This window comes from Bos grunniens, chromosome 15, assembly GCF_055505025.1.
Source record: "Bos grunniens cultivar Pamir isolate PY7600 chromosome 15, Bosgru_T2T1.0, whole genome shotgun sequence".
Lineage (NCBI taxonomy): Eukaryota > Metazoa > Chordata > Mammalia > Artiodactyla > Bovidae > Bos > Bos grunniens.
The window spans coordinates 48,219,913-48,245,075 of record NC_141179.1 but is presented as its reverse complement, the minus strand read 5'-3'; the positions used below and the strand labels follow the sequence as shown (position 1 = coordinate 48,245,075).

Below are 25,163 nucleotides of genomic sequence, written 5' to 3'. Positions count from 1 at the left end.
GATCAAAATTGCCGGGAGAAATATCGATAACCTCAGATATGCAGATGACACCACCCTTATGGCAGAAAGTGAAGAAGAACTAAAGGGCCTGTTGAGGAAAGTGAAAGAAGAGAGTGAAAAATTTGCCTTAAAGCTCAACATTTAGAAAACTAAGGTAATGACACCTGGTCCCATCACTTCATGACAAATAGATGGAGAATAAATGGAAACAGTGACAGATTTTATTTTGGGGGGCTCCAAAATCACTACAGCCATGAAATTAAAAGACACTTGCTCCTTGGAAGAAAAGCTATGACCAACCGAGACAGCATATTAAAAAGCAAAGACATTACTTTGCCAACAAAGGTCCATCTAGTCAAAGCTATGGTTTTACCAGTAGTCATGTACGGATGTGAGAGTTGGACTGTAAAGAAAGCTGAGCACTGAAGAACTGATGTTTTTGTACTGTGGTGTTGGAGAAGACTCTTGAGAGTCCCTTGGACTGCAATGAATCCAACCAGTCCATCCTAAAGGAGATCAGTCCTGAATATTCATTGGAAGGACTGATGTTAAAGGTGAATCTCCAATCCTTTGGCCTTCTGATGTGAAGAACTGACTCATTGGAAAAGACCCTGATGCTTTGAAAGATTGAAGGTGGGAGGAGAAGGGGTCAACAGAGGATGAGATGATTGGATGACATCACCTACTCAATGGGCATGAGTTTGAGTAAACTCTGGGAGTTGGTGATGGACAGGGAGACTTGGCGTGCTGCATTCCATGGGGTCGCAGAGAGTCGGACATGACTGAGCAGCTGAACTCATTGATGTGCCATGTGCTGTGCTGTGCTTATCTCAGTCATGTCTAACTCTTTGCAACTCTACGGACTGTAGCTCACCAGGCTCCTCTGTCCATGGAGATTCTCCAGGCCAGAATACTGTAGTGCATTGCCATGCCCCCCTCAAGGGGATCTTCCCAACCCAGGGATCAAACCCAGGGCTCCAGCATTGCAGACAGATTCTTTACCATCTGTGCCATCAGGGAAACCCAAGAATACTGGAGTGGGTAGCCTGTCCCTTCTCCAGGGGATCTTCCCAACCCAGGAATTGAGCCGGGATCTCCTACTTGCAGGCAGATTCTTTACCAGCTGAGCTACCAGGGAAACCTACTATGTGACATATATGATGTTAATGAGAGGGACACACTATTTGCAGAAAAATCAGATGGGGCTATTATCCCAGAGTGGTGTGATTATCCAGAAAGTTAAGGTGAAAAGTTTTGACTAAAATGAGAATCCTCTGGTTGATAATAGAAGGTGCTTGATGGAATTGGGGGCATACTATGAAGAAAGGTTTCTTTAGTAATTGTGTTCAGCTATTTGACAGGCCCGAGGATAAAATAATGACAGGCCCAGGACTAGGAAGAAATGGTTATATTTGATTGCTACCTGTCATTCAGGACCACCATGGGACATAGAGAAAAACAAATGACTGAGCTCAAGATTTCTGCATGTTATTAGAGTTACAGCTTTCTGTCGGGGAAGCTGTGTGGATCTGTCTATGAACAGGTGCATCTACGTTGGCCCTTATGGTGATGCAATGGTAAAGAATCTGCCTGCCAATGCAGGTGATACAAGAGATGTGGGTTAGATCCCTGGGCTGGGATGATTTCTTGAAGTAGGAAATGGCAACCCACTCCAGTATTCTTGCTTGGAAAATACCATGGACAGAGGAACCTAGTGAACAACAGTCCATGGGGTCACACAAAGTTGGACATGACTGAGCAACTAAGCACGTAAGTACATTGATGTACTCTTTCTATTGATGTACTGACTGACCCAACACATTAATTTTGTCACTCACATTCCTCTGTCATTGTTTCACTCTTACTGACACCTGACTGTGAACAAAGTCTTCCTACAGAGCCTGTCTGCAGGCAGAACTTGAACTATATCAGGTTTTAAAATCTGGCTTCCTGAGCCCCATTTCTGATACATCTTTGAAAGATTTTTATGATGGTTTTGTTCTGTTTTGTGCATTTTGCAATTGACTTGGAGAGATACTTTTGAAGACTTTAATAATTTGCTTTTTTTGGAACCATGAGAAAGGAAACATGGTCACATCTGGACTCAGAGATTGAGAGGATACTGAGACAGAAGAGACTGTGGTGCTGAGTGAAGGAAGTGGTATCGAAGAAAATTCCCTGGAGACTGTTTGGATCAAAACTATTAACCTGCGAAAAAAGTTAGAGTGAAGTCAGAAAGCACTGAGGGACAGACAGAACTTGAGACTACTAACACCATTTTACCAGGGTCTCAACAACAGGGTTTGTGACTATTTCATGAGCTTGAATACTTTAGCCAGAAAGCAAAGTCTCCCTGGTTCTCAAATGCTCACACGTGTGGGAATGGGGTGTTTGGGATGTCCAAACTGCAAAGCCCTAATATAGTTCCAGATTCAGATTTAACTTCACCCTCCATCTACAAGATCCCCTGGAGAAGGAAATAAGGACCCACTCTGGAGAAGGCAATGGCACCCCACTCCAGTACTTGTGCCTAGAAAATCCCGTGGACGGAGGAGCCTGGTAGGCTGCAGTCCATGGGGTCACTAGAGTTGGACACGACTGAGCAACTTCACTTTCACTTTTCACTTTCATGCATTGGAGAAGGAAATGGCAACCCACTCCAGTGTTCTTGCCTGGAGAATCCCAGGGACGGGAAGCCTGGTGGGCTGCCGTCTATGGGGTCGCACAGAGTTGGACACGACTAAAGCGACGCAGCAGCAGCAGCAGCCACTACTCTTGCCTGGGAAAGATCCCATGGACGGAGGAGCCTGGCAGACTATACTCCATGGGGTCGCAAGAGTCAGACACAACTGAGTGACTTCACTTTCACTTCTCTCAAGCTCCTCTAGGACTGCTAAAAACAGGATTATTCCCAACATCCCTAAGGTCTACCAGCATTATCTTTTGGGAGCTCAGGGCAACCTTCAGCATCAATCTTACAATTAACACCAGTAGTGTGCATGTTTAGGGGATGAAGGAGTAACAAAGAGCTAATTTTGGACACCCTGGGGTCCTTAACTTATGTTATTTAATGAGACACACCATGGATTCTGGGTGCCTGAAAGAGAGGAGTGGAGAGATGCTGGGCCATGAGTGTGCTCTTCAAGAGGCAAATGAATGTTTGCTAAGACATGCCTGCATACATGTGTATGTACTCACAGACATTTGAAGATGGTGTGTGGGACTAGCTTTCCAATCTCTTATTGTCTCACATTCAGGTAAGTGATTCTAGGTGAATGTGGACTTTATATTCACATTCTGGTGGCCTTGTTTCAGAGATTCTGATGATCAAAATCTTACTGCTTGCTTTATTCTAATTCAGCATTACAGTTTCCATGATTCCTAAGCCTGCAATATGTGTATTATTTAGCTGGATAAGAATTCTGCTGTAAGTTTTAAAGTTCTCTTATTTTTTTTTTTTAAAGTTCTCTTATTTTATAAACAGTTTTTTGTTGACCTGTTTATTTGGCCTTTGGTTTGTTGAAAAAGGAATGTGATACTTCATCAATTTTTCTCTGTATTTCTATCTATGTCTGTTTCATATACTTTAAGTTATAGTCTTTAGGTGAAAATACATTCAAAATATATGCAATGTATTCTTGTAAATTTAATGACATGTCTTGATAATTATGAATCCGTCTGTCCTTAATAAAATAGTTACTATAAAATATATTCTCTCAGATATTAATTTTATGCCACATTATTACTATTCTACTACCATAGCATATAATTCTTTTCTATTCTAATAAAAATCAGAATTATTTTTGTGTATCTTAACATTCCAACTTTTATTTCTACTTTGCAAATCTTGATTCTTTTTAAAATCTAGGCAAGGTTGTTTCTGAATTGCTCTTTTCAGGTGCTCCACCAGGGGGCCAGCATGACTGACTGCAATGCCTCCCAGGGCCACCCCTCTTTCTTCCTTCTCCAAGGCATTCCTGGGATGGAGGACAAACACAAGTGGATCTCTATTCCTTTCTCTTCCATGTACTTTGTCACCATCCTGGGGAACTGCACCATCCTCTTCACCATCTCCACAGAGCACTCCCTGCATAAGCCCATGTTCCTGCTGCTTGGCATGCTGGCCCTCACGGACCTGGGCATGTCCACAACCACCATCCCCAAGGTGCTGTGCATCTTCTGGTTTGACCAGAGTGACATCAGCTTTGAGGGCTGCCTGGTCCAGCTGTTCTTCCTCCACTCCATCTCTGCCTTGCAGTCTGCCATCCTCATGTCCATGGCCTTTGACCGCTATGTGGCCATTTGTGAGCCCCTGCGCTATGCCACCATCCTTTCCAACAGCCGCATTGGGCTCATCGGCCTCGTGAGTTTAGTGCGAGCTGTCCTGCTCATTCTCCCCATGCCCATCCTCCTCCAGAAGATGCCCTTTCATGCCAGGCATGTCATCCCCACCACGTACTGTGAGCACATGGCTGTGGTGAAGATGGTGTGTGTGGACACCACGGTCAACAGGGTATATGGTCTGGTGGTGGCCTTGTTGGTTGCTGGGGTAGACATCTCAGCTATTGCCTCATCTTATGTGCTGATCATCCGGGCTGTAATGCGGCTCTCTTCTAAGGAAGCCCATCAAAAAGCAGTAAATACCTGCACCACACACATCTGTGTCATGCTTATCTCTTATACTCCCTCACTGTTTTCTTTTCTCACTCATCGCTTTGGCCAGGGAATCCCACCTCATGTGCACACCATTCTTGGCAGCCTCTACTTCCTTGTACCTCCAATGCTCAACCCTATTATTTATGCAGTGAAAACCAAAGAGTTTCGGGACAAATTGACAAAATATGGGTTCTGGAGGAAGAAGCTTATAAACATTATCCATGATCAGAAACCTCTCTGATTATTAGTGCTGGTGGGGATGAGAAAAAAAAAATAATAAGTAGATGCTGTTCCTGGAGGAATTGGCTCATGGGAAAAATATATCATATTTTAGATTAGCATCCAAAATCCTTGGACAGATGGGCTAAGACACATGAGACCCCCTGTTCACAGTAATTTCAAAGCAAGGCAGTTATCCTCCGTTAAATAAAAATAATGACATATTCTTCCATAACAGACATACATGTTGGGCAAATTATATGTGGTCATACATGTAAGAACAAGCACTTGGAACAGTAACATACTGTACACATAAAATAGGGTGGTATGTTTCCATAAGAACATAAGAGCAAACAATAACTTGCTCACCACTTTGTCACATCAAGGCTAAGGTGTAATATACCTGTGTGTTTAAGGAGCAATAGAAAGTGGTGAAAGCTTGAGGTGAGTGAGAAGGAACAGGGAAAGTTCTAAATTGCATTTAGGGTCATTATTTTATTATCCCTGCTGCAGAAGGCTTACATTTGGGCATCAAGAATTGTTGCTTCCTTGAAGAACTAGGCAATTTGGGCAGTGAATATCATCTCCAATTAACAGAGAAATTCGAACAGATAGTGAAAAATGGGAAAATTCTAATTTTAAAAGGTTCATATGTATTTTAATTAATTTTATATTTTAATTCCTCAAGTCAACTCTCCTACCCTTTTCAACTAATTCCAGTGTCTGTCAGAATCTCTTAAAAAGAAAGAATTCTGAGAAATTCTGTTGATGGTTACAGTTATAAAAGTTGGTTTTATACTGAACATCTTTGGCTAAAGACATCTATAAGGCAATTTCTCTTGGAATATGGGAGGAAGTCATGAACAAGAACTTGAAGCAGCTTCTGGAGCTCTGATCCTCTGCTCGGGTATGGGAATTCATTCAGTTTAGAAGTTATTGTTTAAGACTTCTAGACAATGATTATGGATATTCTGCAAATAATTAAAGATGCATGAAGGATGAAACCAAAATGATTCTAGGATTTGTCATCATATTGTAGAACCAATCTATGAAGGCAGAATTTGGTGAAAAAGAATACCCAGCATAGGGTCAAGATGGCCACTGTTTAAAGGAGAGTCATGATACTTAAACTACAGGGGAATGAAAAACTTCTCCTCTGTAGTACCAGCTACAATAAATAATAATAAAGGCTTCCAATATACTGAATAATTCAATAACAAGGTCTGAGAAAGGAGGCATATTTCAAAGCTTGAAATAATGGGTGCAACCATAAGGAGAAAAAATAAAATTATGGATTGTATAGGAAGTGTGTCTTCTATAAATGGAGAAAACTTGCAGAAGCAATAATGGTTGAGTGCTGCCTATCTCTAACGCATACCAAAAGTAGGTATTTACCCCACCCGCAAACATATAGATGAAAAAAGACCCACAAATTACTCAGCATGATGTTTTATGATTGATCATAATATTTATATTATGTGTTGGAAATGACTAATGTGAACTTTTGAATCTAGGTTATAGAAGAAAATACAGACTTGTTCTCGCCTCTCTGCCTGAGCTTTGCCTTCCTTCCCTTATCCTTTTCATCTCTTCCTCCTCCATCTCTTTTTCCTTCTTCTCTCTCTCACTTATGTGTAAGCATTCCAGCTTCCTTGAAGCTGCCATGATATCATGTACAGATGGAGAGAAATTAATGAGGCTTCCTAGCTCTTCAAGCCCTTACCTATTTATATTCATTCAGCCCAGACACCAGACTTTGGAGTAAGTCAGTATTTAGATAATTTAAGCATTCTGTCTGATACCAAATTGAACTAGCCTTCAAATGCCTCAGCCAGTACCTACAGGAGCAGAAACAAAGTGTCCATCTGAGCACTGACTAAAAAGTCAGATTTGTAAGCAAAATAAAATTGCTGGTTTCTGCTACTAGTTTTCACTAAAATTTATTTATTTTTCTGGTTGCACTGGTACTTCATTACTACATGCAGGCTTTCTCTAGTTGAGGTGAGTAGGGGATACTCTTCATTGCAGTGCATGGGTCTCTCATTGCAGTGGTTTCTCTTTTTGCAGAGAATAAGCCTTATTGTACATGGCCTTCAGTCGTTGTGGCACATGGGCATAGTTGCCCCATGGCATGTGGAATCTTCCTGGACCAGAGATCAAAACCATGTCCCCAGTGCTGGCAGGTGGACTCCCATCCACTGTACCACCGTGGAAGTCCTCAACAACTAGTTTTGAAGTGGTTTGTTATCAACAAAAAATAACAGATACCATGATTTACATTAAAATTTTTCCTTATGGTTAATTTAGCCTAATATGACTAAGAAAATGTTTCTCTACCCAGTGTTTATAGTTATCTAGAATTGGCCAAACTCTAAGTCCTGAGAGAGTAATTCCCACAAGATCACTCTCACTTCAGATGTCATCAGCTAGTTCAGGTTCCCCCAGATGATTAAAAATTGGGGGGTCACAATGATTACCCTCATGTTCAATACTCTTCTAGAGAAATCATGAAAACTTAGAAAAATATACTTATGATTAAAATTTTATTATAACAAGAAGATGTAGAGTAAAACAATAGAAGTAGAAGATATACAGAACAGAGTCCAGGAAGAGTCCATATGGGGAGTTTTAGTCATCTTTTCCCTGTGAAATCATTGTTGTTCAGTTGCTAAGTCATGTCCAACTCTTTGCAACTCCATAGACTGCAGCAGACCAGGCTTCCATGTCCTCCACTATGTCCTGGAGTTTGCTCAAACGCTTGTCCCTTGAGCCGCAGTATTGGAACTTCGGCTTCAGCATCAATCCTTCCAATGAATATTCAAGGTTGATTTCCTTTAGGACTGACTGGTTTAATCTCCTCACAGTCCAAGGAACTCTTAAAAGTACTACTTCCTCTTGGTCACCATTTGTGACAATACACAAGGTACTGCCAACCAGGGATACCCACATGAGCCTTTGAGCATAAAGAGTTATAAATATATTAAATACAAATATATTAAACTTTCCTCAACCATCTGAGTAATAAAGTAATTTAGTTAGAACCACTTTCACACTTCTCAGATTAGTAAAATTAAAACAAAATAATCACATAATCAAAGGGACTAGATCTGATAGAGTGCCTGATGAACTATGGACATTGTACAGGAGACAGGCAGCAAGACCATCCCCAAGAAAAAGAAATGCAAAAAAGCAAAACGGATGCCTGAGGAGGCCTTACAAATAGCTGTGAAATGAAGAGAAGTGAAAAGCAAAGGAGAAAAGGAAAGATATAAACATCTGAATGCAGAGTTCCAAAGAATAGCGAGGAGATATAAGAAAGCCTTCCTCAGCTATCAATGCAAAGAAATGAGGAAAACAATAGAATGGGAAGGACTAGAGATCTCTTCAAAAAATTAGAGATCCCAAGGGAACATTTCATGCAAAGATGGGCTCAGTAAAGGACATAAATGTTAGGGACTTAATAGAAACAGAAGATATTAAGAAGAGGTGGCAAGAATACACAGAAGAACTGTACAAAAAAGATCTTCACAATCCAAATAATCATGATGGTGTGATCACTCACCTAGAGCCAGACATCCTAGAATGTGAAGTCAAGTGGGCCTTAGAAAGCATCACTACGAACAAAGCTAGTGGAGATGATGGAACACCAGTTGAACTATTTCAAATCCTGAAAGATGATGCTGTGAAAGTGCTGCACTCAATATACCAGCAAATGTGGAAAACTCAGGAGTGGCCACAGGACAGGAAAAGGTCTGTTTTCATCCCAGTCCCAAAGAAAGGCAATGCCAAAGAATGTCAAACTACCGCACAATTGCACTCATCTCACAGGCTAGTAAAGTAATGCTCAAATTTCTCCAAGACAGGCTTCAGCAATATGTAAACCTTAAACTTCCAGATGTTCAAGCTGGTTTTAGAAAAGGCAGAGGAACAGGAGATCAAATTGCCAACATCCGCTGGATCATGGAAAAAGCAAGAGAGTTCCAGAAAAACATCTATTTCTCATTTATTGACTATGCCAAAGCCTTTGACTGTGTGGATCACAATAAACTGTGGAAAATTCTGAAAGAGATGGAAATACCAGATGACCTGACCTGCCTCTTGAGAAATCTGTATGCAGGTCAGGAAGCAACAGTTAGAAATGGACATGGAACAATAGACTGGTTCCAGATAGGAAAAGGGGTACGTCAAGGCTGTATATTGTCACCCTGCTTATTTAACTTATATGCAGAGTACATTATGAGAAACGCTGGGCTGGAGGAAGCACAAGCTGGAATCAAGATTGCCAAGAGAAATATCAATAACCTCAGACATGCAGATGACACCACCCTTATGGCAGAAAGTCAAGAAGAACTAAAGAGACTCTTGATGAAAGTGAAACAGGAAAGTTAAAAAGTTGGCTTAAAGCTCAAAATTCAGAAAACTACGATCATGGCATCTGATCCAATCACTTCATGGGAAATAGATGGGGAAACAGTGGAAATAGTGGCTGACTTTATTTTTGGGGGCTCCAAAATCTGCAGATGGTGATTGCAGCCATGAAATTAAAAGACGCTTACTCCTTGGAAGGAAAGTTATGACCAACCTAGACAGCATATTAAAAAGCAGAGACATTACTTTGCCAACAAGGTCTGTCTAGTCAAGGCTAAGATCTTCCTGGTGGCTCATACAGTAAAATGTCTGCCTCCAATGTGGGACACCCAGGTTTGATTCCTGGGTTGGGAAGATCCCCTGGAGAAGGAAATGGCAATCCACTCCAGCACTCTTGCCTGGAAAAACCCCGTGGACGGAGGAGCCTGATAGGCTACGGTCTATGGGCTTGCAAATAGTCAGACATGACTGAGCGATTTCACTTCACTTCACTTCAGTCAAGGCTATGGTTTTTCCAATGGTTATGTATGCACGTGAGAGCTGAACTATAAAGAAAGCTGAGCACAGAAGAATTTATGCTTTTGAACTATGGTGTTGGAGAAGACTCTTGAGAGTCCCTTGGACTGCAAGGAGATCCAACTAGTCCATCCTAAAGGAGATCAGTCCTGGGTGTTCATTGGAAGGACTGATGTTGAAGCTGAAACTCCAACATTTTGGCCACTTGATGCAAAGAGCTGACTCATTGGAAAAGACCCTGATGCTGGGAATGATTAAGGGCAGGAGGAGAAGGGGACGACAGAGGATGAGATGGCTGGATGGCATCACCGACTCAATGGACATGAGTTTGGGTGGATTCCAGGAGTTGGTGATGGACAGGGAGGCCTAGTGTGCTCTGATTCATGGGGTCACATAGAGTTGGACACGGCTGAGCAGAACTGAACTGAACTGAACTGAATCAAATAATACTGACAATTAGTGTCAATGTTGAGAAGTAGAAACACTATCATCTCTATATCCTCACTGTTAATATAGAGAAATAGGAATCACAGCTTATGGGATGCTAAATATGGATCAACTGCTTTCAAAATCAATTTATTAATCTTTAGAAAAGTTAGAGATATTCTACACCCAGGGAATTTCACTCCAAATATAAGCACTTGAGGCACACTTCACAAGTAAGCAAGATAGCCTCATATTAGAATATTAATAACAGTATTATATTTACAAATAATTATAAACCACCTATGCTCATCAAAGAAAAATGAATTAATTAAATACAATTTTTTCATTCAAACAAAGGAATGAATTAAATGTGCTGTCTTAACTAAATATAATATCTTAACATGCTGCTGCTGCTGCTAAGTCACTTCAGTTGTGTCCGACCCTATGCGACCCCAGAGACGGCAGCCCACCAAGGTCCCCTGTCCCTGGGATTCTCCAGGCAAGAACACTGGAGTGGGTTGCCATTTCCTTCTCCAATGCAGGAAAGTGAAAAGTGAAAGACAAGTCACTCAGTCGTGTCCAACTCCTAGAGACCCCATGGATTGCAGTCTATCAGGCTCCTCCATCCATGGGATTTTCCAGGCAAGAGTACTGGAATGGGGTGCCATTGCCTTCTCCAAAATAAAACATAGGAGGAGCATATAGATGCATATAGTAGTAATAAAAGACTTATCAGTTCAGTTGTCACTCAGTCGTGTCCAACTCTTTGCGACCCCATGAATTGCAGCATGCCTGGCCTCCCTGTCCATCACCAACTCCCAGAGTGCACCCAAACTCATGTCCATTGAGTCAGTGATGCCATCCAGCCATCTCATCCTCTGTCGTCCCCTTCTCTTGCTGCCCCCAATCCCTCCGTGCATCAGAGTCTTTTCCAATGAGTCAACTCTTCACATGAGGTGGCCAAAGTATTGGAGTTTCAGCTTTAGCATCAGTCCTTCCGAAGAACACCCAGGACTGATCTCCTTTAGGATGGACTGCCTGGATCTCCTTGCAGTGCAAGGGACTCTCAAGAGTCTTCTCCAACACCACAGTTCAAAAGCATCAATTCTTCTGCACTCAGCTTTCTTCACAACCAACTTTCACATCCATACATGACCACCAGAAAAACCGTAGCCTTGATTAGATGGACCTTTGTTGGTAAAGTAATGTCTCTGCTTTTGAATATGCTGTCTAGGTTGGTCATAACTTTTCTTCCAATGAGTATGCGTCTTTTAACTTCATGGCTGCAATCACCATCTGCAGTGATTTTGGAGCCCCAAAAAATAAAGTCTGACACTGTTTCCACTGTTTCCCCCATCTATTTCCCATGAAGTGATGGGACCAGATGCCATGATCTTAGTTTTCTGAATGTTGGGCTTGAAGCCAACATTTTCACTCTCCTCTTTCACTTTCATCAAGAGGCTTTTGAGTTCCTCTTCACTTTCTGCCATAAGGATGGTGTCATCTGCATATCTGAGGTTATTGATATTTCTCTTGGCAATCTTGATTCCAGCTGTGCTTCTTCTAGCTCAGAGTTTCTCATGATGTACTCTGCATATAAGTTAAAGACACAAGGTGACAATATACAGCGTTGACATACTCCTTTTCCTATTTGGAACCAGTCTGTTCCATGTCTGCGGGGAGCCGGCGTGAGGACCTCCACCCGTGGCAAAGGTCATGAGGAAGGAGGCTCGGCATATGCAAAGGCGGGATCGAGCCTCAGGAGTCCCCCTGGAAATTCTCATCCATCTACCCCCAAATCCAGAGCCTGCCTACTTTACTACTTTGTGTTCTCACCTACACCTCTGACTTTACGGGGGGTTGTTCCCCACCACCTCTTTCGGAGAAGGAGTTAACTTAGAGCTCCAGTTAATAATAATTCCTGGGCATGATAGGAGTGTTTCAACCTACAAATTCCTCTGAAGGTTCTCTAGCCTGCCTGACAGGCTTGTCCGGCCACATGTGATTGCTCACAGCCTCCCAACCGTGAGAGGCACGAGATGCTTTAAACCTTCTAAAAACAGGTTCTTTAGAGAAGTTAGAAAACTATTAGTATAGTAGAGTGGGCTGATTAGAAATTGTATTGATGAAGGGTTTTTCATTTGTTGAGCCAATGTTCACTGCTAAGTCTCCACATCCCATGCCCTTATACACATTAAAGAATATATAGAAGAAATAAGTATTAACCTTTGATATTAATCACGTTAGACCTTAGGCTAAGTAAATTCTTTCCTTAATTAAAACCCACTACACCCTAACCCTATAGGAATGTAACTTTATTTGGGTGGCGTCTGTTTTAAGAATAATCACCTCTGGAGAAATAAGTATTGACTGACCGCTGTCACAAGGAAAGAGTCATAAATTGTCAGCAGGCCCTCCTGGCCAGAAGATGATATAACACCCCTAAGACCTCTGTATATATTTGTATAAAGCACCTGACTTTAATAAAAGTCAGGACTGCTGACCCCGTGTGACTTTTGTATAACATCTCAGTGTATAAAAACAGATCCTGGACAAATAAAAAATGGGATCAGTTCCTCAAAAGACTGGTCTCCCCATGTCCTTCTCTCTCTCAAACTCTGGCTGAGTTTCCATCTGGAGCACGGAGCCCGCCAAGCTTACTAATTTTGCCTGGGCTTCTAAGATCTGACTGGGGAGGCCTCAGTGTCTCCTCTCCTTTGGGAGAATGTAAGGACACCTGTGGCCTATGTAAGTGGTGCAAGCTTCTTGTCTTGAAGTTTTATTGGTTTCCTGCGTAAACCAAGCTACTCAGCCTCTTTTCTCCACTGAATTTTCCTACTGAAATATCCTCATTCTATTACTCTTTGTATCTCTAATTAATATTTAATTAAAGCTATTATTTCCTGATTGCCAAAGCCGTCTCCCCTTCGAACTCCCTGGATCAGCCAGGGCTGGACCTCGGCACATGTCCAGTTCTAACTGTTGCTTCCTGACTTGCATACAGATTTCTCAAGAGGGAGGTCAGGTGGTCTGATATTCCCATCTCTTTCAGAATTTTCCACAGTTTATTGTGATCCACACAGTCAAAGGCTTTGGCATAGTTAATAAAGCAGAAATAGATGTTTATCTGGAACTCTCTTGCTTTTTCCATGATCCAGTGGATGTTGGCAATTTGATCTCTGGTTCCTCTGCCTTTTCTAAAACCAGCTTGAACATCTGGAAGTTTAAGGTTCATGTATTGCTGAAGCGTGGCTTGGATAATTTTGAGCATTACTTTACTAGCCTGTGAGATGAGTGCAACTGTGTGGTAGTTTGAGCATTTTTTGGCATTGCCTTTCTTTGGGATTGGAATGAAAACTGACCTTTTCCAGTCCTGTGGCCACTCCTGAGTTTTTCAAATTTGCTGGCATATTGAGTGCAGCACTTTCACAGCATCATCTTTTAGGATTTGGAATAGCTCAACTGGAATTCCATCACCTCCACTAGCCTTGTTCATAGTGATATTTTCTAAGGCCCACTTGACTTCACATTCTAGGATGTCTGGCTCTAGGTGAGTGATCACACAATCATGATTATCTTGGTTGTGAAGATCTTTTTTGTACAGTTCTTCTGCTTATTCTTGCCACCTCTTCTTAATATCTTCTGCTTCTCTTAGGTCCATACCATTTTTGTCCTTTATCGAGCCCATCTTTGCATGAAATGTTCCCTTGATATCTCTAATTTTCTTAAGAGATCTTTAGTCATTCCCATTCTGTTGTTTTCCTCTATTTCTTTGCATTGGTCACTGAGGAAGGCTTTCTTATCTCTCCTCGCTATTCTTTGAAACTCTGCATTCAGATGCTTATATCTTTCCTTTTCTCCTTTGCTTTTCGCTTCTCTTTTTTCATAGCTATTTGTAAGGCCTCCCAAGACAGCCATTTTGCTTTTTTGCATAATAAATATTTCTCTAGACATACATGCAGAAACATAATTGTATCCCACAAATAAAATGTTATACCTGCATAAACATATGTGTATCTCACAAATAAAATCTCACAAATGATAAAAAATTAAAATTCAGAAAAACGGCATGGCATACACTATCTATATAAAGTTTAAAATATGCTTTAAAATATTATGAATTAACTAAGGATTCATACTTAAGTAGTGAAAATAAAATATATAAAATGTTATGGAAATGGTATGATATAATTCAACTCTGAAGAATAAAAGTAAAACAAATATTACATGAATAAACTGCACTGGAGGCTCTTAATATTTTTGTAGCACTTTGTTTCTTAATCTACATAATGAATATAAGAATGTATTCTATATTGTTCTTTATAAGCTTTGTGTGTCCAAAGTAGACTAAAATAAAAGAAACCTAGATTTGACATTGGTAGGCATGATAACATCATAAGTCATCTGAAAACATACATTTAATTATTAATTATGTTATCTAGAATCTAGCTTTTCTTCAGTGTTTTGAGATATTACCATAGTTGCATAATATACATTATACACTTGGACATCTATGTTGATGCCTTTTGCCCAGTTATTTATTTCTAAACCATAACCTAATTGTTCAAAGTAAAGAGGTTTTATAATGCACTTTAATTTCTAGTAGAATAAGCTCCCCTCTGTTGAATTATTATCTTCAGATATTTGTTTTTCCCATTTAATTTCAGAGTCATTTTGCCAAAATTTCAAGCAAAGTAGATAAAAACTTATGTGAATTTTGCCTTGAATGTACAAATTCATTTAAGGAGAAGTTATAGTCTTCAAACATAGGCATGCTTTTGGTGTTTATAGACACCAGACACAAACAAAAACATGTGAAATCTTATGAAATAGGATACATTTTAAGTTCATATTAAAATAAGCTGATTCATCTGCTTGTTCATTCATTTGACATTTATATATGCCCACTATTTGGGCTTACCTGGTGGCTCAGTAGGTAAAGAAGTTGCCTGCAATGCAGGAAACTTGGGTTCAGTCCTTGGGTCAGGAAGATCCCTGGAGACGGAAATGGCAGCCCACTTTAATGTTCTTGTTTGGGGAATCCCATGGACAGAGGAGCCTGGCAGTCTTCAGTCCTTGGGACTGCAAGAGTAGGACATGACTTAGCAAAACTAAACTACCTACTATTTGCCATATATGATGTTAGTGAGAGGCATATAGGATCTGGAGAGAAATCAGATGGGAATGATTGTCCAGAAAGTTAAGGTTAAAAGTTTTGATTAAAATGAGGATCCTCTGGTCAATAACAGAAGGTGCTTGATAGAATTGGGGACATATTATGCAAGAAAAGTTTCTTTAGTAGCTTTCATGTATTTGACAGGACCAAAGATAAAATAATGGGAAGGAGGACTAGGAAGAAATGATTATTTTTTTTCTTGTTACCTGTCATTATAGCCCCTCAGGGCCAACTTGGAACAGTGAGAAAAGCAAATGACTGAGCCCAGAATTTTTGCCTGTTATTAGAGCCACAGCAGCTGCCTGGTGCTTGAGCAGCAGCTGTGAGGCACTGGAGTGATTGTGAAGTGATACCCCACATCCAAGGACAAAGGAGAAGCCCCAGCAAATGGTAGGAGGAGCAAAATCACAGTTAGAATCAAACCCCATACCCACCAGAGATGCTCAGAGCACTCAAACATACCTTGTACATGTCAGGACCCAGAGACCTCACAGAGACTGAGACAGAACTGTATGTGAGTGTCTCTTGAAGAGGTATGGGTCAGCAGTGGACTGCTGCAGGGGCAGGGGCTCTGGGTGCAGTAGACCTGGGTATAGCAAAAGCCCTCTTGGAGAAGGTTGCCATTAACTCCACCATAGAGCTGCTAGAACTTACACAGGACTGAGGAAACAGACTTTTGGAGGGTACAAACAGAACCTTATGTGCACCAGGACCCAGGAGAAAGGATCAGTGACCCCACAAGAGACTGACCCAGACTTTCCCATGAGTGTCCAGGAGTCTCTGGTGGAGGCTTGGGTTGGCAGTGGCCTGATGCAGGGTTGGGGGCACTGAGTGTAGTGGAGCTTGCATGGGACATTTTAAAGGAGGTCGCCATTGTCTTCATTACCCCCACTCTTTGCCCCCCTCAGGTCAAATAACAGGGAGGGAACACAGCCCCACACTTCAACAAAAAATTGGATTAAAGGTTTACTGAGCATGGCCCTGACCATCAGAACAAGACCCAGTTTCCCCCTCAGTCTCTCCCATCAGGAAGCTTACATAAGCCTCTTATCCTTCTTCATCAGGGGCAGACAGAATGAAAACCACCATCACAGAAAACTAACCAATTTAATCACAAGGACCACAGCCTTGTCTAACTCAATGAAACTATGAGCCATGCCATGTAGGGTCACCCAAGATGCACGGGTCATGGTGGAGAGTTCTGATAAAACGTGGTCCACTGGAGCAGGGAATGACAAGCCACTTCAGTATTCTTGCCTTGAGAACCCCATGAACAGTGTGAAAAGGCAAAAAGATAGGACACCAAAAGATGAACTTGCCAGGTCAGTAGGCACCCAGTATGCTACTGGAGATCAGTGGAGAAATAATCCAAGAAAGAATGAAGAGACAGAGCCAAAGCACAAACAACACCCAGTTGTGGATGTGACAGGTGATGGAAGCAAGTTCCAATTCTCTAAGAGCAATATTGCATAGGAACCTGGAATGTCAGGTCCATGAATCAAAGCAAATTGGAAGTGGTCAAACAGGAGATGGCAAGAGTGAACATGAACATTTTAGGAATCAGCGAACTAAAATGGACTGGAATGGGTGAATTTATCTCATATGACCATTATATCTACTACTGTGGGCAAGAATCCCTTAGAAGAAATGAAGTAGCCATCAGAGTCAACACATGAGTCTGAAATGAAGGACTTGGGCGCAATCTCAAAAACAACAGTGATCTCTGTTTCTTTCCAAGGCAAACCATTCAATATCACAGTAATCTAAGTCTATGTCCCAACCAGTAAAGCTGAAGAAGCTGAATGATTCTATGAAGACCTACAAGACCTTCTAGAACTAACACCCAAAAAAGATGTCCTTTTCATTACAGAGGACTGGAATGCAAAAGTAGGAAGTCAAGAAACACCTGGAGTAACAGGCAAATTTGGCCATGGAGTACAGAATGAAGCAGGGCAAAGGCTAATAGAGTTTTGCCAAGAGAATGCACTGGTCATAGCAAACACCCTCTTCCAATAACAGAAGAGAAGACTCTACACATGGACATCACCAGGTGGTTAATACTGAAATCAGATTGATTATATTCTTTGCAGCCAAAAATGAAGAGGCTCTATACAGTCAGCAAAAACAAGACTGGGAGCTGACTGTGGCTCAGATCATGAACTCCTTCTTACCAAATTCAGAACTAAATTGAATAAAGTAGGGAAAACACTAGACCATTCAGGTATGACCTAAATAAAATCCCTTACGATTATACAGTGGAAGTGAGAAATAGATTTAAGGGACTAGATCTGATAGACAGAGTGCCTAATGAACTATGGACAGAGGATCGTGACATTGTACAGGAGACAGGGTCAAGACCATGCCCAAGAAAAAGAAATGCAAAAAAGCAAAATGGCTGTCTGAGGAGGCCTTACAAATAGTTGTGAAAAGAAGAGAAGGGAAAACCAAAAGAGAAAAAGAAGTTACATCCATTTGAATGCAGAGTTCCAAAGAATAGCAAGGAGAGATAAGAGATAAGATATGAAGAGATAAGATAAGATCACTTCCTCAGTGATCAGTACAAAGACACAGAGGAAAGCAATAGAATGGGAAAGACTAGAGATCTCTTCAAGAAAATTAGAGATACCAAGGGAACATTTCATGCAAAGATGGGCTCAATAAAGGACAAAAATGGTATGGACCTAACAGAAGCAGAAGATATTAAGAAGAGGTAACAAAAATACTCAGAAGAACTATCCAAAAATAATCTTTATGACCCAGATAATCACAATGGTGTGATCACTCACCTAGAGCCAGACATCCTGGAATGCGAACTCAAGTGAGCCTTAGGAAGCATCACTATGAACAAAGCTAGCGGATGTGATGGAATTCCAGTTGAGCTATTTAAAATTCTAAAAGATGATACTGTGAATTTCAGTTGAGCTATTTAAAATTCTAAAAGATGATGCTGTGAAAATGTTGCATTCAATATGCCAGGAAATTTAGAAAACTCAGCAGCAGCCACAGGACTGTCAAAGGTCAGTTTTCATTTCAATTCCAAAGAAAGGCAATGTCAAAGAATGCTCAAACTACCACACAATTACACTCATCTCACACACTAGTAAAATAGTGCTCAAAATTCTCCAATCCATGCTTCAACATTATGTCAACTAAGAACTTCCAGATGTTCAAGCAGGATTTAGAAAAGGCAGAGGAACCAGAGATTAAATTGCCAACATCTGTTGGATCATGGCAATGAACTGTCGAAAAAGGAGGAAGGTTCCAGAAAAACATCTACTGATGCTTTATTGACTATGCTAACATTTTTGACTATGTGGATCACAACAAACTGTGGAAAATTCTTCAAGAAATGGAATAGCAGACCACCCGACCTGCCTCCTGAGAAATCTGTATGCAGGTCAGGAAGCAACAGTTAGAACTGGACATGGAACAACAGGCTGGTTCCAAATAGGGAAAGGAGTACATCAAGGCTGTATCTTGTCACCCTGCTTATTTAACTTAGATGCAAAGTACATCATGAGAAATGCTGGACTGGATGAAGCACAAGCTGGAGTCAAGATTGCTGGGAGAAGTAGCAATAACCTCAGATACGCAGATGACACCACCCTAATGGCACAAAGCAAAGAACTAAAAAGCCTTTTGATGAAAGTGAAGGAGGAGAGTGGAAAAGTTGGGTTAAAACCCAACATTCAGAAAACAAAGATCATGGCATCTGGTCCCATCACTTCATGGGAAATAGATGGGGAAAGATTGGAAACAGTGACAGATTTTATTTTGGAGGGCTCTAAAATCACTGCAGATGGTGGTGACTGCAGCCATTATATTATAAGAAGCTTGCTCATGAGCAGAAAAATTATGACCAACCTAGATGGCATATTAAAATGCAGAGATATTGCTTTGCCAACAAATGTCCGTTCTAGTCAAAGCTATGGTTTTTCCAGTAGTCACGTATGGTTATGAGAGTTGATTATAAAGAAAGCTGAGTGCCGAAGAATTGATGCTTTTGAACTGTGGTGTTGGAGAAGGCTCTTGAGAGTTCCTTGGATTGCAAGGAGATCCAACCAGTCCCTCCTAAAGGAAATCAGTCCTGAATATTCATTGGAAGGACTGATGCTAAAGCTGAAACTCCAATACTTTGGCCACCTCATGCAAAGAACTGACTCATTGGAAAAGATCCTAATGCTGGGAAAGATTGAAGATGCAAGGAGAAGGTGATGACAGGTGATTAGGTGGTTGGATGGCATTGCCGATTCAATGGACATGAGTTTGAGTAAATTCTGGGAGTTGGTGATGGACAGGGAGGCTTGGCATGCTGTAGTCCACAGGGTTGCAAAGAGTTGGACATGACTGAGTGACTGAACTGAAGTGTACTGAAGAGCCACACCTTCTGCAGGGGAATCTGTGTGGATGCGTCTATGAGCAGGTGCATCTATGTTTATATTGATGTACTCTTTCTGTTAATACCTGTGATGGATTCATTTTGATATTTGGCAAAACTAATACAATTATGTAAAGTTTAAAAATAAAATAAAATTTAAAAAAAATATATTGATTGACCCAGCACCTTAACAGTCCTCTGCCACTGTTTCACTCTTATTGACACTGACTCTGAACAAAGTTGCCCTACAGAGCCTGTCTGCAGGAAGAACTTGCACTACATCAGGATTTAGAATCCAGCTCTCTGAGTCCTATTTCTGTTTAGTCTTTGCGAAATTTTGTGATAGTTTTGTTCTGCATTGTGCATTTTGTGATGGATTTGGCAGCACACTTTTTGATGAACTTTAATACTTTGCTTCCTCTGGACTCTTGAGAAAAGAAACATTGGCCAAATCTGGATCCAGTCCTTGAGAGCATATAAACAGGCCAGCAAAGATGTATCTGCTTAGAGACACAACCATACAGCTTCCACTGCAGAAAGTTGGGACTCTAATAACATAAGAGACTATAAGGGCTGGGGAAATGGGAGTTGCAGAAAGTGACCTGAGGAGTGTCCATGGAAAAGCCCTTGACCTGCAAATAGGTTAGAGCGAAAGTCAGGATATCAACAACAGGGGTTTACCTCTTTTGCATTTATGAGCATGACTACTCCAGCCATGGAGTAAAGCTTTCCTGGCTCTCCTACCTACACATGTATGGGAATGAGGGCCACTGGGATACCGAAACTGCAAAGCCCTAATCTAGTTCTAGATTAAGTTTTAGCTTCACATCCTGTCTCTCAGGCTCCTCCAGGACTGCAAAACCCTGGAAGTTTCCCAGAATCCCTAAAGTCAACCAGCTTTATCTACTGGGAGCACAGGGCAACCTCCAGAGTCAATGTTACACATAATAGTAGTGATGCATAGTGAGTACGTTTGGGGAATCAGGGAGTAAAAAAAGAGCTAATTCTGGGCATTATGGGGGCCTTTACTTAGGTTACTTAAAGAGCCACATCATGAAGAAAGCCTGAAGGTGAGGAGTGGAGAAATGCAAGACAATGAATGTGCTCTCCAAGAGGCAAATGGATGTTTACTGATATGCCTACATACATGTGTACACATTCACATGTCCATATTTGAAGACAGTGTGTGGGACTAGTTTTCCACTCTCGTTGCCTTACATTCAGGTAAGTGGCTCTAGGTGAGTAAGGGCTTTATATTCACATTCTGGTGGCCTCATCTCTGAGCTTCAGTTGATCAAAATCTCATCCCTTGTTTCATTCTTATTCATTATTATACATTTTTAGTCACTAGGGTCCCCTTGAGTCCCATGTGAACAGTAAATCTGTATTTTTTAAATAATTGTGGATTGCTTTACTGTGTGAAAGTGATACATGTTCTCAAAAAATTTTCCTCATTGATAAATGTATATATTCCTTATCTGCACCATAAGTTTTCTTTTTCATCCCTTTTTTACTTTTTTATAATACTTTTTTTTTTAAATTAAAGTATAGTTGACTTACAATATTGTATTAGCTTCAGGTTATAGTCTAGTTATCCAATTTTTTGTAGATTACAAACATAAAATTTATTATAATATTACTGATTATATTCCCTGTTCTAGGCATTACATCCTTGTGACTTATTTATTTATAACAGGTAATTTGTACCTTTTAGTTCCCTTCACCTTTTTCACCCATTCTTCCACCCTCCCCTCTGGCAACAGTTTGTTCTCTGTATCTTTGAGTCTATTTCTTGCTATTTTTTTATTTTTTAGATTCCTCATATGAGTGAAAATATACAAATATATTCCAAATAAAAGTGAAAAAAAATATAGTTTTCTTTCCCTGTCCGACTTATTTCACTTAGCAAAAACCCCTCTAAATCTATCCACATTGTCCCAAATGGCAAGTTTTTTATGGTTGAATAATATTACACTGTATATATAACATCATAAATGTATATATTTAAATTCTTGAATAGAAAATTATATTATAAACCTAAGTTTTATTATTTTTAAAAAACTTTTGTTGACCTATTTGATCTTATTGCTGAGAGGGCTATGTAATATTTTATTAATTTCTCATTGAATTTATTTTTGTTTCACATATTTTAACTTATAGTCTTTAAGTGAAAATACATTAAAAATAGATGCAATATATTCTTAAAATTTAGCATGCTCTTAATAAACAATGAATCAATCTGTCCTTAATAAAATAGCTATGATAAAACATATTCTTAGATAGTAATTTTATGCCACATTATTACTACTCTAATACTACAATGTGCTACTGTATTATATTGATTATATATATCATGATATCAGAATTATTTTTTATGCTACTTTAAATCCACCTTTTTTCTCATTTATTATTATTTTTTAATTGGAGTCCCAGGTTGTTCTTTTAGACTGCAACATAGAGGGGAATCAGGAGCATGAAGTCAATAGCAGTATTAACATACCAAGGTGTTATTACAAATTATAGCTTATCTAAATATAGTCTAAAAAACAGGGGAGTCAGTGCTTCATAGGATATATTCAACCATAACAGTCTAAATTTCTTGCCAGATGGACACATGCGGGCTTGCAGGAAAATCCAAACTGTGCTGAATCTTCGGTGTTCAACTTTGGAAAACACTGTGGAAACCTACAATTCTGATCAAATGGAAGTCAAACAGTCTGTGGTGGTTTTGAAGATATTCTCTTTTTTTCAGTTTTATTGAGATATAGTTGATATACAGCACCTGTATAAGTTTAAAGAATATAGCATAATTTAACTTATATACCTCATGAAATGATTATCACACTAAGGTTTGTGAACATCTCTCATCTCATGTATAAACAAAATTTTAAAGACATAGAAAAAATATTTTTCCTTTTGATAAGAACTCTTAGGATTTACTCTTAACTGTCATACATATTTATCATACTGCACATTACATCCCTGGTACTAATTATAACAGAAACTTTGTACCTTTTGATTGCCTCCATCCAGCCTCCCCAATTATTTTTGTGTATCTTAACATTCCAACTTTTATTTCTACTTTGCAAATCTTGATTCTTTTTAAAATCCAGCTAAGGTTGTTTCTGAATTGCTCTTTTCAGGTGCTCCACCAGGGGGCCAGCATGACTGACTGCAATGCCTCCCAGGGCCACCCCTCTTTCTTCCTTCTCCAAGGCATTCCTGGGATGGAGGACAAACACAAGTGGATCTCTATTCCTTTCTCTTCCATGTACTTTGTCACCATCCTGGGGAACTGCACCATCCTCTTCACCATCTCCACAGAGCGCTCCCTGCATAAGCCCATGTTCCTGCTGCTTGGCATGCTGGCCCTCATGGACCTGGGCATGTCCACAACCACCATCCCCAAGGTGCTGTGCATCTTCTGGTTTGACCAGAGTGACATCAGCTTTGAGGGCTGCCTGGTCCAGCTGTTCTTCCTCCACTCCATCTCTGCCTTGCAGTCTGCCATCCTCATGTCCATGGCCTTTGACCGCTATGTGGCCATTTGTGAGCCCCTGCGCTATGCCACCATCCTTTCCAACAGCCGCATTGGGCTCATCGGCCTCGTGAGTTTAGTGCGAGCTGTCCTGCTCATTCTCCCCATGCCCATCCTCCTCCAGAAGATGCCCTTTCATGCCAGGCATGTCATCCCCACCACGTACTGTGAGCACATGGCTGTGGTGAAGATGGTGTGTGTGGACACCACGGTCAACAGGGTATATGGTCTGGTGGTGGCCTTGTTGGTTGCTGGGGTAGACATCTCAGCTATTGCCTCATCTTATGTGCTGATCATCCGGGCTGTAATGCGGCTCTCTTCTAAGGAAGCCCATCAAAAAGCAGTAAATACCTGCACCACACACATCTGTGTCATGCTTCTCTATTACACTCCCCCACTTTTCTCTTTTCTTGCTCACCGTTTTGGCCATGGCATTCCACCTCATGTGCACACCATTCTTGGCAGCCTCTACTTCCTTGTACCTCCAATGCTCAACCCTATTATTTATGCAGTGAAAACCAAAGAGTTTCGGGACAAATTGACAAAATATGGATGCTGGAGAAAGGAGCCCATAAATATTACCTATGGTCAGAAACCTGTCTGATTATCTGGCACTGCTGGTTGAAAGAAAATAAAATATCTCAACATAAATGAAGTTCCTTGAGGAATTAGCTCATGGAAGAAATACATCATATTACAAATTATCTGCCAAAATTCTTAAATTGAGAGTCTAAGACACAGGAGAACTTACTCTCACTATTTCCAAAGCAAGGCTACAATCCCACATTAAATGAAAAAATAATATATTCTCTTCATCTGATGTGGTAATTGGGAAAACTGAATGTGATGATGTACATAAAAGAGCTTTGAACAACACACACTGAATGCAAGTAAAATGAGGTGGAATGTTTCCAAATGAAGAGAATATTGGTAGAAGAGAATAGTGGTAGAACTTGTCTACCACTTTTCCAGGAGAAGGAAATGGCAACCCACTCCAGTTTTCTTGCTTGGGAAATCCCATGGACAGAGGAGCCTGGCATGCTGCAGTCCATACGGTCACAAAGAGTCAGACATGACTTAGTGACTAAAACAAAAACAACCACTTTGCCAAGGCTGGTCAAGTTGTGGGGGAAAAGGTTAAGATTATTTGAGGATGAGTGAGTAGGTCAGGGAAAGTACACTAATTTATTATACCTGCTTCAAGAGACTTATGTTTGGTTTACAGGACTTGCTTCTTTGTAGAACTAGGGGGAATATGGACAAGAACCATAATCCCCAATTCCTAGAGAAATTCCAGTGGAAAAGGAGAAATGGGAAGCTCCTAAGCTTAAAAGGTGGATATGCCTTTAAACTAATTTCACATTTTTAAAAATTCTTGTTGTCAATTCTCCTGCTTGTCTCTACTAATTCCAGTGTTTCTTAAGGATCTCTTACTGAGAAAATTCTGAGACTGTTTTGTTATTGCTTGTAGTTATAAGTCAGTTTTACACTGGAAGTCATTGGCTATAGACCTCTGAAAGGCAATTTCTGGGAACATGGAAATGTCATGGGCAAGTTCTTGGACAGTTTGTGGAGCTCAGATCTTGTGCCCAAACTTAGGAATTCATAAAGCTCAGAGGATATTATTTATCACTTTCAGACAATGATTTAGGATATAGTGCAAATCTTTCAAGATGTATGAAGGGTAAAGTCCCAAAATTCTAGGGTTGGTCATTATATTGTAGAAGTAATATTTAAAGACAGAGCTCAGTGAAAAGACACCCTTGAAGCCACATAGCTACCATTTAGAGGAGACTTTTTTTTTTTTTTGGCCATGCCTCGCAGCATGTGGGATCTTAGTTTTCTGACTAAAGATTGAGCCCATGCCCTCTGCAGTGGATGCACAG

At 40.5% G+C, this 25,163-nt stretch overlaps 2 protein-coding genes across 2 annotated transcripts; both read left to right on the top strand.

Moving 5' to 3' along the window:
• Window positions 1-3,919: 3,919 nt before the first annotated feature.
• Window positions 3,920-4,897, top strand: LOC147357944 (olfactory receptor 52E4-like). Its single transcript, XM_086342000.1, has one exon. It carries the CDS (start codon window positions 3,920-3,922, stop codon window positions 4,895-4,897), a length of 978 nt encoding a protein of 325 aa, XP_086198126.1.
• An 18,006-nt stretch (window positions 4,898-22,903) lies between these two features.
• On the top strand, window positions 22,904-23,881 carry LOC147357943 (olfactory receptor 52E4-like). The gene has a single exon (XM_086341999.1). The coding sequence runs from the start codon at window positions 22,904-22,906 to the stop codon at window positions 23,879-23,881; it is 978 nt and encodes a 325-aa protein (XP_086198125.1).
• Window positions 23,882-25,163: the final 1,282 nt, after the last annotated feature.